This window comes from Rhinatrema bivittatum, chromosome 3, assembly GCF_901001135.1.
Source record: "Rhinatrema bivittatum chromosome 3, aRhiBiv1.1, whole genome shotgun sequence".
NCBI lineage: Eukaryota > Metazoa > Chordata > Amphibia > Gymnophiona > Rhinatrematidae > Rhinatrema > Rhinatrema bivittatum.
In genome coordinates this window covers 139413817-139429737 of record NC_042617.1, presented here as the reverse complement: position 1 = coordinate 139429737, position 15921 = coordinate 139413817, and the positions used below count along the sequence as shown (strand labels likewise).

At 42.7% G+C, this 15921-nt stretch overlaps 1 protein-coding gene across 1 annotated transcript in view; it reads left to right on the top strand.

The window, feature by feature from the left end:
- XRN2 (5'-3' exoribonuclease 2) overlaps positions 1–15921 on the top strand; it is a 283450-nt gene that overhangs the window by 102061 nt on the left and 165468 nt on the right. Inside the window, exon 16 of the mRNA XM_029593758.1 lies at positions 2243–2361. Coding sequence (XP_029449618.1) covers positions 2243–2361 — 119 coding nt within the window. The remainder of the gene's footprint in view (positions 1–2242; positions 2362–15921) is intronic.

The window sequence follows — 15921 nt, the reverse complement described above, 5'->3', positions numbered from 1 at the left end:
CAGACTCCTACTCCGATATCTGGAAAGCTCGGAATCCATATGAAAGACGGACCACCTCTTCGTCCTTCACAGCGGGAAGAAACAAGGGGAAGCGGCCTCATGGGCAACCATAGCCCGCTGGATCAAAGAAGTTATCAAGGCGGCCTACGTAGAGGCAGGCATGCCTCCACCTCTGCAAGTCAAGGCCCATTCAACTAGGTCCTGAATAATAAGATTCAAAATAAATTGTTGATCAAAATACAAAAACAGTGAATAAGCAGCAATTATAAATACCATGTAATAACCTATTAAAATAGAGGTCCATATTCAAAAGCAATTTAGATGGATAAAATAATAGTTATCAGACTAAATGTCTTATCCAGCTACTATTTAGCCCTTATCCAGCTAATTTCTAGCCAGGCAGCTAGTTACCCAGCTAGAATTTAGTCAAATAAGTAGGGGGCATTCCGTGGAGAAGTGGAGTTAGCTGCACAAGTTAAGCAGCTAACTTTGATATTCAGAGTTAGCCACTTAACATCTGTGGCTAACTATGGTCGTCCCCCCTTGCCTGTCCCCCCACTTTCTTCCTCCTCCATCCTGTAATGATTTCTCTCATGCTCTTCACTCCCTTCTCTCCTTCTTCCAGCTAAAGTGAGACTTAAAGTGAGAGTCCTCACCATCGATTCTGCTTCTGATGTAGATCAGGTCCCAACACCATGCTATCCTCATTGCTGTCTCAAAGCATAATCATTGCAGCTGCACTCAGTATTTCATTCCATGAGTTTTCCCTAAAAAAGATGATCCACATAGTATGCACCACTTTGTCAACTATGCTCATGCCACTGCCAGATATCTCCACCCAAACGTTTTCTAAAATGACAAACCGTGGGTGATGATATATAAGATAAGCCTCTGTATTCTGTAGTTAGAATGGAGAACACGCATTTCATTTGGCATAATTGAGAATCTGAAAATATGGTTGCCTAGGCGCCACTGACGCTTAGTATTTCCAGGCTGGCACCTAAGCTGCCTCACTGTTAATCTCAACAAGCCCACTGCTCTCTTCCTTGATATGACAGAAGTACTCTAATAGAAGCCTTATGATTCCCTGAAATGCATGGTGCCTGTCAATGTCTTTTCTATTGTCACCTATTGGAAACCAGACACCTGTACTTCACTACTTACTGGCAGTCTTCAGGAATTGGCCAAGCACTGGCCATTTGCTGAAGTTCCAAAGCAGAATGTGAGACACATAGCGACCTTCTTTCTATGGGACTAGAAATGCAGGTTCTACTATCAATCCAGCAATTACAGACCACTGTTGCTTATTCTGGGTGGGCCTGTAGGGCACCAATGGGACCCTGCTGCCTCCAGCCCCTGGCTGTGGACAGTATAGACTACCAACCTCTGTTATCAAACTGTGATTGAAAGAGCAAAATAGCTCAAAAGGTAGCATGAACTGTAAGAGAAGAACTTAGTATATTGAAAGTAATTAAAACTAAAAGATAAACTGCCACTTTTCCTCTTGTCCCTTTGCTTCTTTACATTTGAAATTTTCTAGTTCACTACTACCTTAACAGCCCTGTGAGTTTGTTTTCAGTGTTGTGATGTGGTCTGTGTTGCCCAGTGTCTGCCTTTAGATTTCAGAAATATACATTTTTCTGAGTGCTGGTGAAAACTGAAATGGTTCTCAGTCATTCTGTGGAATCAATTAGAGTACATTTCCTCTGTAATGGAAAATAACACTTTTTTTGTTAGATACAGAGCTCAGAATTAATAGCATTCTACCCTATTTGTGCACCATTCTTATACAGCCAGGGTTCTGATGTGAATATTGGTCACAAGGGGATTTTCTTACATGCTCTATTTAAATAGACTATGGAAGATCATGGATGGAATACCTAATTTAGCATTTCACTGTCCCAACATTTATTACCACTTTTTAAAATCTTTTATGCATACTGATAGACAGCTATGTTGATGTCTTTATTAAAATTTCAGGTTGGCAACTTTAGACTTCCATGCATCTTTCTGTCCAAGAATAATAATAATTTAAAAAAAAAAAAAAAAAAAGTTAAATGGGAAGATGGTAACATCAGCTGTTGCTGAGTAAAACTAGTAAGTAGAAAGTACTTGGATATATTTACCCTACCTATTCATATTGAAACATTTTTGTGCAACATAAACTGTGGTCTTAAAACAGCTTTTTTACAGTCATGAAAATGGTATTCCCTCTGTTGATATAGCATAATTGCCTCCCCAGACTCCTTCATCATCTCCTAATACCAGTTTCAATTCTGAGGGCACCCCATCTCCAGCAGGAGGAATTAAACGGAAAGCAGAAGACAGCGACAGTGAACCAGAGCCAGAAGATAACATCAGGTGAAGCCATTTTTTGTAGCACTTTGTTAGCAAATTGCTGAAATAGATGCAGCCTAATTAATGCCATTTAGCTTAGAGCAGCAGTGCCTTCTGATGCTTTGCTGTGATCTTTTTATCCACCAGTAATTAATGTGGAGGGTTAGAATATTCAGTAAATTCCAGTGAGATGAGTAAACTATAGCTGTTAAATCTAAGTATCTAGATTAGTATGCATGCTGGCTTTCATTCTCTGAGCCTCTACTCCCTCTGAGACCAAGCTCAAGATTGGCTAGACATTCAGTGTTTAACTTTGATTATGTGATCAGAATGCTACTATTTTGCAATATCATTTTTAAGCTGTTTAACCCATACAGTTACAGTAGTAATATCTAATTTCCTGAATCATGTAGCTTAGGTGTCCTCCAGCATTTTGAGCGGGTTCCCAGGACTAGCCTCCAAGGGTCTGTCCCCCTTCTCCAAAATCTTTTGTTTGATTCATTCTCAAACTCTGCTTCAGGGGCAGAAAAGCATATCTTTTCCTTCTCCTCAACCCCTGTTTTCCCTTCTTCTGTTTCTCCTATCCTCCTTCCTTTGACTTCTCCATTTCTGTCTCCCCGCAACTCATCTCCCCCTCCTTTGTCTCTGACCCCTCCATCTTCTCCTAATCTCTTCTACCTGCCATTACTCCACTTTCCCAGGCTATGAGTACTTTTCTATTTCCCTTCTATCTCTCATCTTCTCTGTCCTCTTCCACCGCTATTGCTCTTTCATTACCTCGGTTCCCTCATCACACCTCTTTCAAACTGCTCTTTCCCTTACTATTGAGGCCAAGGAACTGACTTTATCAGCCACAGCATCACAGACAGCCCAAGTTTGTATTTGCCGACAGAATTCAATAAATTCTCCCTTTCATATTTATTTAAAAAATGTTTCACAATTACTATGTAATAATTAAAAATATTATACACGGTATTTAATAATTTAATACTTTAAATAAACCCATAATCCAGCAACTAAATTCAACATTTTTTTTAAATCTTTGCCCTTTATTTCACCTTATTTTACTGTTCTTCTCTCTTGGCTGTTTTCCTTTTCTTTCTTCAATTTCTCATCTTTTTCTGCAGCTCCATTTTTCTCTTTGATATTTTTCTTTCATCTTCATGTTCTTTCACATCTCCAACTATTTCCTTCCTCATCACCATATCAGGAGCAGTGGGGATGGAACCTGCAGTCCCAGGTGTTCAAGTCAATGGAATCCTCTATTAAATATCAAGTGAAACAAAGTTAGGGAGACCTGCCTTAGGAGGTTCCTTATTGAACCTGCATTAGTTGGGGCTCAGATAGACAGCTGTATTTAAGGAGCTTTAGCCTGCCACACCTTTTGCAGTGGTCAATACTGAGTCCTTTCTGTATTATCCTGTTGCTTGGCCATTTTCCTGGTTCCTGTTCTGGTTTGTCTTTTGGCTGTTTCTGCTTCCTCCTTTGGTCTTGGTCTTCAATCCATTTTGGTTCCTGCTTTCACATGGAAATCCTGGCAGCTACCTGCACCCAAGAGCTCAACCTACCAACAATAGTGGCTGCCTTAAGTGGATGACAGCAACGCCAGACCACCCGGCCTCTCAAGGCATTCCTTTGCTCAGGCATTGCACCTTTCCTCTTTCTTCAGCGGAACGGGCCATGATAGCTTGGAGCAGCTTCATGCTTGCATAAAGGACCTTATGGAAGCAATGAATGGTTGCAGGCCCAGTTTCACGCCTTTCAGATAAAGGTGGAATCCCACTAGTGGCCTATTGCCACTTATGACATACCACCTCTGGAATCTGTTACCACTTCCAGAGATGTGTGATGGGAATAAGAGTGAATTGCAAGGGTTCTTGCATCAGTGCAAGTTATGGTTCTGTTTTACACCCACATTTCCATCCCTCAGAATCACTGAAGATGGGTTTTATGATCAGCCTGTTTATAAAGAAACCTGGTCATGGGTAACACCATTTCTGGCGCGAGATGATCCAGTCCTGAACCAAGTTGACTCGTTCATGAATGTCCTCTCCCCCAGGTCTTCAGTGATCCAGATCATATTCAATTGGCAGAAAATAAGATCCTGGGGCTTCGCCAGGGCAGTGGCCTGGCCTGGCCTGAACTCCCAACCTGGAAGCCCTGCTAACCTTGTGCATAAGAATTGAGAATGGAGCCAAGAGAGGGAAAGAGTTACAAACCCTGAAAGGACAGGTTGCCGTTATGAACAGACAGTTAATCTCTGAAGAGCCCATGCTGACTGATGACATAAAATGCCACCTCAATGAGGAAGAAAAAGAGGCACTGTTGAAAAGATCTGTACCTCTATTGTGGCTTTTCAGAGCATTTTTGAAACTCCTGCCACAGAAGACCTAAGAATCAAAGTCGTCCCCATCAGGGAAAGATGGACTTCCTGCCCAGCATAGGGAATGGGTTGGGGAGGTAGTTATCCCTCTCACTTTAATAGCACTATTCCAGTCTAACTGTCCTGGGAAAATAACAGAATTCCTGCTCTAGCCATGATTGATTCTGAAGCATCTGTTTGGTTTTTGTCTGTCACATTTACTCAGCAAATTCAGGTCCCCATTTGACTAAAGGGTTTAAGCATTATGGTAGATATATTCAATGGCTCACCCTCATGGTCAAGGCCTGTAACAATATTTTAATGACAATACATAACACCAGGAAGCTCTTGTTTTTGGTCTCACCAGAGCGCCACATTCCCCAGTCATTCTCAGTCTTCTATGGCTGAAGCTGCATGAGCCGCAAATCAAGCTGAAAATCCGGCAGGTGATATTCTCGTCTGCATGTTGCCAGGAAGTGTGATCCGAAGAAGAGAATCCAGGCTATCTGTGTGGTCTGGCACTCAAGGATGGGATTAGACAGTTGCCGAAAAAGTATGCAGCATACCAAAATCTTTTTGACAAAAAGGGAGCTGACACCACCCCCACCACCCCCCCCCCCCCCCCCACACACATACACACACACAGACCATATTACTGCCCCATAGATTTATTTCATCAGAGTTCGGACTGAAGGCCCTCTGGGAATATTTAAAGGAAAATTTGCAAAAAGGTTTTATTTGACATTCAATTTCACCAGCAGGGGCGCCCATCTTCATGCCCAAGAAGGACAGTTTTCTCCAGCCTTGTATTGACTATCTAGCCTTGAACGCCATAACGATTAACAATCGCTACCCCCTACTTCTTATTAATGAACTATTGGAGTGACTTCAGGCAGTACAAATATTCACTAAACTTAATTTGAGGAGAGCCTATAACCTTGTCCAGATTAGAGAGGGAGATGAATGACAAGTGGAATTTCAAACACACTATGACTTCTTTGAATACCTGGTGATGCAATTTTGGTTTAAGAAATGCTTATGCTACATTCCAAAACCTGGCGAATGAAATATTTAACAGGCTAGATCAGAGCCTAGTTATCTACCTGGATGACATTGATAGAGTATGACCAGCTGGTTTATTAGTCCTGGATCATCTCAGGAAACAAATTGCATGCCTAGCTTGAGAAATGTGAATTTGGTAAGTGATCAGTGGAATTCCTGGGACACATAATTTCTCCCGAAGGCATACAAATGGACCACAGTAAGGTCAGCACAGTAGTCCAATAATCTGTCCAGAAAAATGTTAAAAGGTGAATTTTAAAAGCCTGGCGCATGCCAAAACTGGGAAATATGTATGTGCATGAGTTGGGTCAGCTCATGCCAGGTGGATTTTAAAAGCCACTCATATACGTGTGTATTTACAGCTATGGAAATAAAAAAAAAAAAAAAAAGGGGGGGGGCATGGGCATTCCTGAATTTAAAATAGAAATTTCGACATAAATACTAAAATGCACTGGCACGCCACATAACTTTACTTCTGCTATGAATGATGTGTAACTTACAAAACAAAAAACTCTAGGTAGATCAGTGGGATTTTAAAGGTCGAGGCTAACTGGAGAAGAGAAGCTATTAAGTTAGGGGAGTTTGGAGGTCCCTTCCCTTACCAGGGTGAACAAGAAATGAACTGGAAAACTAGCAATGGTGTCAGTGCACGTGGTTATTTAAACAAGCATATTACTAGCCTTTTTGGGACTTTGAATAATTGCTATCTTTATTCATGCTCCTGATTGCTTTGGTACTACTGTGAACTTCATGATTTGAATTTATCTGTTCTTGTGGTTTATTTACATTGTTTGTCTGTTCTATTTGTACATTACCTGGAGTACTGTTTTAGGCGATTTATAAATCCAGATAAAGATAAAATCCCCCCCACGTATCAGTTTTCTATGTAATACAAAACAAGAAATATTCTTGTGTTAAATTTGAAAATTCTATAAATAAATTAAACAAAAATCCCCCCACATACATGGTAGACGTGGCATTTACACACACAGACGGGGCACGTCCACTTAAAATTGTGCACACTGTCAATCTATAACGTGTGCATATACGCACATCTGTAATAAAATGGTCGCATCTCTGGGTGCGGGCTGACTAACATGCACGCGTGCACCTGCACATCTGTTTAAAAGTTACTGTCTTAGGAAATCCAATGCCTTCTGGGGTTCGCAAACTTTTAACAGTATTTTTTATCGTGGGCTTTTCCAAATTAACTCCTCCAATGGAGGTTCTTAAGAAGGAGACTTCATTCAAGTGGACCCACAACAGCACCCAGGATTTGATCAACTGAAGAAGGCCTTTGACGGCTCCATTCCAGACCCACAAAACTATTTATAGTGGAAACTGATATATCACGGGTGCTATCGGGGCTATACTATCTTAAAGGTGGGGACTTAAAAACCACCTTCATCCATGTGCCTTCTATTCTTGTAAGCTCACAGCTGCTAAAAAGAATTATCATGTCTGACAAGGAACTTCTGCCTATAAAAACTGTCTTTGAGGAATGGTGTCACCTTCTCGAAGGGAACTGTCTCCAAATCCAGGTTTTCATGGACCACAGGAATTTAGAATTCCTAATGACCAAGTGCAACATGAATTCCAGGCAAGCTTGATGGTTTCTCTTCTTTTCCCAGTTTGATTTCATATTAACTTACCGACCATTTCCATGAACAGTAAGGTAGATGCTTTGCCCCGGAGGGAAGGGGAAGAATCTTTGGAACCAAAAGCTCCCACCACAATCTTTTGACTGGAGAGCTTCGCCTTCAGAACTCGACAATCTGATATGATGGAGGTAATATAGAGGAACGTGCAGCATGATGAGTTTGCACAAGCCCCCAGCTGCAGGGATTGGAAAAAGGAGAAAAGGGTTCTATTTGGAGTCAGCGAGAAGCCTTCCTTTATAGAAAGGATCAGTTTTATATACCAGAAAGTATGTCACATTTGGAAGTTCTTCGAAGCTGCCATTGGCAGGTCATCCTGGTTACCTCAAAACTACAGAACTAGTTGTCCATGAACTGTTGTGGTTAGGATAGAGCTGAGACATTAAGAAAGGTGGAATGAAGACAAAATGATTACTGGCATGGTTAAATGGTGCGGTGAAAAGCTATTTTAGGCAAAAGATCTTCATTCAAAAATTGGAAGAAGGATACAACAGAAGAAAATAGGATAATGCATAAGCATTGGCAAGTTAAATGTAAGACATTGATAAGACAAGCTAAGAGAGAATTTGAAAAGAAGTTGGCTGTAGAGGCAAAAACTCACAGTAAAAACTTTAAAAAAATATATCTGAAGCAGAAAGCATGTGAGGGAGTCAGTTGGACTGTTAGATGATCGAGGGGTTAAAAGGACACTTAGAGAAAAGATAAGGCAATAGCGGAAAGATTAAATGATTTCTTTGCTTCGGTGTTTACTGAAGAGGATGTTGGGCAGGTACCCGTAACAGAGAAGGTTTTCATAGGTAATGATTGAGATGGAGTGAACCAAATCACGGTGAACCTAGAAGATGTGGTGGAAGCCTGATTAACAAACTGAAGAGTAGTAAATCACCTATACCGGATAGTATACACCCCAGGGTTCTGAAGGAACTAAAAAATGAAATTTCAGACCTATTAGTAAAAATTTGTAACCTATCATTAAAATCATCCATTGTACCTGAAGACTGGAGGGTGGCTAATGTAACCCCAATATTTAAAAAGGGCTCTGGGAGCGATCCCGGAAACTACAGACCAGTTAGCTTGACTTCAGTGCCAGGAAAAATAGTGGAAAGTGTTCTAAATATCAAAATCACAGAAAATATAGAAAGACATGGTTTAATGGAACAAAGTCAGCATGGCTTTACCCATGGCAAGTCTTGCCTCACAAATCTGCTTCACTTTTTTGAAGGAGTTAATAAACATGTAGATAAGGGTGAACTGGTAGATGTAGTGTACTTGGATTTTCAGAAGGCGTTTGACAAAGTTCCTCATGAGAGGCTTCTAGGAAAAGTAAAAAGTCATGGGATAGATGGCAATGTCCTTTCGTGGATTGCAAACTGACTAAAAGACAGGAAACAGAGTAGGATTAAATGGACAATTTTCTCAGTGGAAGGGAGTGGGCAGTGGGGTGCCTCAGGGATCTGTATTGGGACCCATACTTTTCAATATATTTATAAATGATCTGGAAAGAAATACAACAAGTGAGGTAATCAAATTTGCAGATGATACAAAATTGTTCAGAGTAGTTAAATCAGAAGCAGATTGTGATAAATTGCAGGAAGAACTTGTGAGACTGGAAAATAGTGCAGTTAGTATAGCTGTGTTTAAAAAAGGGTTGGATAAGTTCTTGGCGAAGTCCATTACCTGCTATTAATTAAGTTGACTTAGAAAATAGCCACAGCTATTACTAGCAACAGTAACAAGGAATAGACTTAGTTTTTGGGTACTTGCCCAGGTTCTTATGGCCTGGATTGGCCACTGTTGGAAACAGGATACTGAGCTTGATGGACCCTTGGTCTGACCCATATGGATAAGTGCAAGGTGATGCACATAGGGAAAAATAATCCATGCTATAGTTACACAATGTTAGGTTCCATATTAGGAGCTACCACCCAAGAAAGAGATCTAGGCGTCATAGTGGATAACACAGTGACATCGTTGGTTGTGTGCTGCGGCAGTCAAAAAAGCAAATAGAATGTTGGGAATTATTAGAAAGGGAATGGTGAATAAAATGGAAAATGTCATAATGCTTCTGTATTGCTCCATGGTGGGACCGCACCTTGAATACTGTGTTCAGTTCTGGTCGCCGCATCTCAAAAAATATATAGTTGCGATGGAGAAGGTACAGAGAAGGGTGACCAAAATGATAAACGGAATGGAATAGCTCCCTTGTGAGGAAAGACTAAAGAGGTTAGGACTTTTCAGCTTGGAGAAGAGATGGTTGAGGGGGGATATGATAGAGGTGTTTAAAATCATGAGAGGTCTAGAACGGGTAGATGTGAATCGGTTATTTACTCTTTCGGATAATAGAAAGACTAGGGGGCACTCCATGAAGTCAGCATGTTGCACATTTAAAACCAATCAGAGAAAGTTCTTTTTTACTCAACGCACAATTAAACTCTGGAATTTGTTGCCAGAGGATGTGGTTAGAGCAGTTAGTGTAGCTGTGTTTAAAAAAGGATTGGATAAGTTCTTGGAGAGAGAAGTCCATTACCTACTATTATTTAAGTTGACTTAGAAAATAGCCACTGCTATTACTAGCAACAGTAACATGGAACAGACTTAATTTTTGGGTACTTGCCAGGTTCTTATGGCCTGGATTGGCCACTGTTGGAAAGAGGGTGCTGGGCTTGATGGACCCTTGGTCTGACCCAGTATGGCATGTTCTTAGAGTATATGATGTATACGCCCAGCCTAAGGTGCCACACCACTTTCCTCATGGACTACTCTTGCCATAACCAGTACCCTCAAGAACATGGGAATGGTATCAATGGACTTTATTACCAATCTACCACTTTCACAAAAGAAGACAACAATTCTGATGGTGGTGGATTCATTTACTAAGATGGCCCAATTAGTAGCCACTCAGAGGTCAATATTAAAAAAAACATTTAGATGGATAATTCACAAGTTATCCATCTAAATGGCAAATGTGGCATATTCAGCCACTTATCCGGCTAAATTAAAGCTGGATGACTACTTAACAGCTGACTATAGTTTAGCTGGATAAGTGGCTAAATTTAGTGGCTATAATTTAGCCAAGGAGGTCTGTTTATTTATGAGCTTTTATATACCGGCATTCGTAGGACACATCATGTCAGTTTACAAGTAACCTAAAGGCGGAAATTACAATGAACAATGATAGAGGGCTAGGTAAGGGGGGGAGGGGGGAGGGGTCGAGAATTGGGATGGAGAGGGAGGGGGGAATAGGAAGAAACGAGGGAGATAGAAAACTCAAAATTACATAAGGCATAACGAGTAATTGTGTCAAAATTCACAGAGCATGTCTAAAGTTATCTGGCCTTGTGTGTCCAGATAACTTGCTGCTCATCTGAATATCTTCAAAAGATATCCAGGTAAGTGGTGTCAGGACAGTATAAAAAAAAAAAAAAAAAAAAAGGAAGTACAGGACCCTGTGGCCTGATTTCCTCCCACCTCCATCATCAAATTACAAAGAGGCCATACATCTTTGCAATCCCCACCCCACCTCAACTCCTCTGTATCAAATTTACCTTTCCTGCTGTGGACCTCCCCCCCCCCCCCCCGAGATTTGTAAGAATTCCACCATCTTGATAACCTGGCCACACCCCCATCTCCTGGACCCTCCCCCCATCCCCTTGAACCTGTAAAAGCCCTATTGGGAGTGGGGTCCGAACTTAACCTGCTCCTGGCAACGTCAAAGCTGTGCTGGAAGTGTAACCTGTACTCTGTTTATGCTTCCAGTGCTAGAAAGGGTACTTACCGTATTTTTCGCTCCATAAGACACACCTGACCATAAGACACACCTAGGATTCAGAGGGGGAAAATTAAAAAAAATTTGTGCTAAAGCGGCTCTGTCCCCGGGCGTCTGTGCGTCTTATGGAGCAAATTAGGGGAGTGCATAACTTTTTTTTTTTTCCTCCCCATTTTGTTTTCGGGTCTGGGGAGGGCCATTTCGGTCCACTCCCCAGATCAGAAAACATTTCTTTCTCTGGGACCCCCCCCCCAAAAAAAACAAACCCCAAACCTTTAAATTAATTAACAACCCCCCACCCTCCTGACCCCTCTCCAAGACCTGCCAAATTAATTTACTCTGACCCCCCCCAAGACCTGCCAAAAGTCCCTGGTGGTCCAGCGGGGGGTCCAGGAGGGGTCTGGGAGCGATCTCCTGGGCTTGGGCCATCGGCTGCCAGTAATCGAAATGGTGCTGACGGCCCTTTGCCCTTACTATGTCACTGGGGCCGACCAATGGCAGCGGTAGCCCCTGTGACATAGTAAGGGCAAAGGGCCTTTGGCTAAATGGCGCCTCCAGCTTCTTCCTTCTCCTTCGAAATTGTTCCCAGCAGGAGTTTCCAAAAAAGTTTTGCTGAAAAAACATCTAGAGGGATCCGGAGATCAAGTATCGCCATCGACTTCGACATCGATAAGATCGGTAGTCTAACATAGGCCCAAACATAGGCACAGACATCGACACACACCGACGTCAGCGTTAACTCCCTCCCCAGGAGAACTGACCGCAAAACGGCAAAAGGACCAGGAATCTCCGCTACCACCGTCAAGGCCTACATCATCGATCTATCCTGTACAGACATCGGTGGAGGTATTGTCAACACCCACACCGCCACCGCATACAGCTACTCCATCTACCCCAGCTGTATCGCAAGAATTGTCGATTTTTATCAGACAAGCGGTGATACAGGCCTTGAAGGAACAAGCACCTATTCCGGCGACAGCACCGATGCCGGGTCTCAAACCTGTGCCGATACCAATGACTCTATGCCGGCACCGATGCCTATGTTCACAATGGCACCGATGCCAGGGACTAAATCCATAATAACTACGGTGCCTTCGAAGCAACCACCAAAGACAACAGCTCCATCTTTGGTCCCGAAGCCGCCACCATCGGTGCCACTCCCTCCTGGGGATCCAGGACACACAGAGTCAGCATTATATCAGATCCTAATGAAAAAATATCAGGATCCTCATAGATTCTCTTCCCTCTAATCCACAGGAAGAGCATATGGAGGACTCACTTATGGAAGATGCATTACCAGGGCCTTCAGGAATTCCTCCACCTCCTAAAACTTCAACAACTTCTCCACAAATTCAAGAATATGATACTTGGAATGACACACAATCAGATACTTCATCTGAAGACTTTGTCGGATCCATCTCCACCAGATCCACGGAAGAAATCTCCTCCAGAAGATTTTTCCTTCACAACTTTTGTCCAGGAAATGGCTGACACCATTCCATTCAAATTAGTCACAGAGCAGGATACCAGACAGCAAACCTTGGAGGTATTTCAATTTGTAGACCCTCCAAAGCAAGTGGTAGCTATACCAGTGCATGATGTTCTCCTAGAACTGCAACATCATATTTGAGAACATCCCTGCTCAGTGCCAGCTGTCAATAAACGAATGGACAGTACATATCTAGTGCAGTCTGCTCCTGGCTATCAAAAATCACAGCTCCCTCACCAATCGGTAGTGAAGTCTGCACAGAAAAAATCCAAATGAATTAGACCACATTCTTCAAATCCCCCAGGTAAAGACCACAGGTTTTTTGATTCCCTGGGCCGAAAGGTCTACCAAGGGGCCAAGTTGAATTTGAGAATCTCTTCATACCAACTTTACATGACCCAATATCAGAGATTTGTGGAAACAAATGCAAGAGTTTATTCCATCTCTTCCATCTCAATAGCAAGAGGCAGCCCAAGCCATCATCCAGAAAGGACTGGAAGCGGGTAAACATGAGGTACGTGCAGCCTATGACTGGTTTGAGTCAGCCTCCAGGGTGGCTGCCTCGGGAATCAGTGCCAGAAGATGGGCATGGCTTAAAGCTTCTGACCTCAGGCCTGAGGTCCAAGACAAATTAGTAGATCTGCCATGCTTGGAAGATAACCTTTTTGGATCCAAAGTCCAGGATGCGGTTACTCAATTAAAAGAACATACTGAAACCCTGAGACAGCTTTCCTCCATTCCATAAGATCCCCCCCTACGCACTCTGGGCGTAGGCCTCAACGGAAAGAAACTAGAAGACCTTTTTATAGACAAAGGCGGTACTACCCTCCTACATCTAGGACCAGGCCTTCTAGAACACAACAAAGGTCTCAACCCAGACAACCTAGGGTGACTAGGCCTCAACCTACACCACAGACAGGACCTGCTGCTGGCTTTTGAAACTACCTCCAGAGAACACAGCTACCTCTCCAATCCTCAGCCAGAACTTCCAGTAGGAGGTAGAGTATCCTGGTTTTACAACAGTTGGATTCCAATAACAGACCAATGGGTACTTGCAATAGTATCTCGAGGCTACAAACTCAATTTCCTCTCAATACCAACAGATTCTCCTTCGAGACCTATTTCTCTCAGCGAAAATAACATAATCCATTTGCAAGTAGAATTATCCACCCTTTTGAAAGCCAGGGCTGTAGAGCCAGTGCCCTGGACTCAACAGGGCAGAGGATTCTATTCCCATTATTTCCTCATTCCAAAGAAAACCAGAGGCCTATGTCCCATCCTAGACCTCAGAAATCTCAACAAATTTCTAAAGAAAGAAAAGTTCAGGATGGTTTCTCTAGGCACCATGCTTCCACTTCTTCAAACAGGAGATTGGCTTTGTTCTCTGGATCTTCAAGACGCTTTCGCTCACATACCAATATTCCCTCATCGCAAGTATCTGCGCTTCATGGTGGGTCATCAACATTTCCAGTACAGAGTACTACCATTCGGACTTGCCTCTGCCCCCAGAGTATTCACCAAATGTCTGGCAGTAATAGCAGCACACTTACACAAAGAAAGTGTCCATGTCTTTCCCTATGTAGACGACTGGCTCATCAGAAGTCAATCTCAACAAGGAGCTCTGACTTCTATCAAACAATTACTCTACTTCACTCCATGGGCTTTCTCATCAATTATCAAAAGTCCCATCTCACTCCATCTCACCTGCTTCAATTCATAGGAGCAGAATTGAACACCATACTCTCCAGAGCTTTTCTACCAGAGGATCGAGCGACCACACTTTCTCTTTTGGCAAACTTGCTACGTTCAAAGAAACAAGCAACAGCTCATCAGTTTCTAACCTTACTAGGCCACATGGCCTCCACAGTTCATGTCACTCCTATGGCAAGGCTCGCCATGAGAGTATCCCAACGGACATTACGATCACAATGGATCCAAGCCATTCAACCACTGTCCTCTTCAATTCAAGTAACCCACCAACTACGTTCATCTCTACAATGGTGGGTGAACAAGGACAATTTGCGCAAGATCCTACCCTTCCAGCAACCAACCACACAGATCACTTTAACTACAGATGCATCCATCTTGGGTTGGGGAGCTCACATAAACAATCTCCAAACCCAGGGGACTTGGACAAAACTCGAAGCAACATTTCAAATCAATTTCCTGGAGCTTCGAGCTATACGTTATGCGTTTCATGTGTTCAAGGACTGACTTTCACACAAAACTGTTCTGATCCAAACGGACAACACAGTAGCCATGTGGTACATCAACAAGCAGGTAGGTACGAGCTCGTATCTCCATTGTCAAGAAGCTGCACAGATTTGGGCTTGGGCCCTTACATGCTCAATGTTTCTTCGGGCCACTTATCTGGCAGGCATTCACAATGTACTGGCGGATCGACTCAGTCGTCAATTCCAACCACACGCATAGTCCCTGGATCCCTCAATAGCGACCAGGATCTTTCAATGTTGGGGACAACCAACAATAGACCTCTTTGCATCACATCTGAATCACAAAATGGACAAATTGTGTTCTCTACACAAACAGAAGAACCAACCAGCCAAGGATGCCTTTGCTCGCCCTTGGAACTCAGGCCTTCTATATGTGTATCCTCCAATACCACTCATAACCAAAACTCTAGTGAAGCTACAACAGGACAAAGGGTCCAAGATACTCATAGCCCCGTATTGGCCTCGACAAGTATGGTTTCCCACACTTCTAGACCTCTCAGTCAGGGATCCAATGTGCCTGGGTGTAGCTCCCAATCTCATAACTCAGGTTCAATCCCAACCTTCAATCCCTATCCCTGACAGCATGGATGTTGAAAGCTTGATCTTACAACCACTCAATCTTTCAACCAATATATCTCAAGTGCTTATAGCTTCACGTAAACCTTCCACACGAAAGAACTATTCTTCAAAGTGGAAAAGATTCATGTTGTGGTGCAGGCAAAAGAGTATTGATCCTTTCTCCTGCCCCACAACTTCTCTACTAGATTACTTAGGGCATCTTTCAGATTCTGGTCTTCAGACATCATCTGTCAGAGTCCATTTAAGTGCTATCTCAGCTTACCATAACAAGATTGGAGATGCACCAATATCCACACAACCTCTCGTCAGCAGGTTTATGAGAGGTTTAACTCAACTCAAGCCACCAATTCGGCCATCAGTCACAGAATGGGACCTGAATCTGTCTTAACAAGGCTCATGCGTTCTCCTTTCGAGCCCATGAATTCTTGTGATGT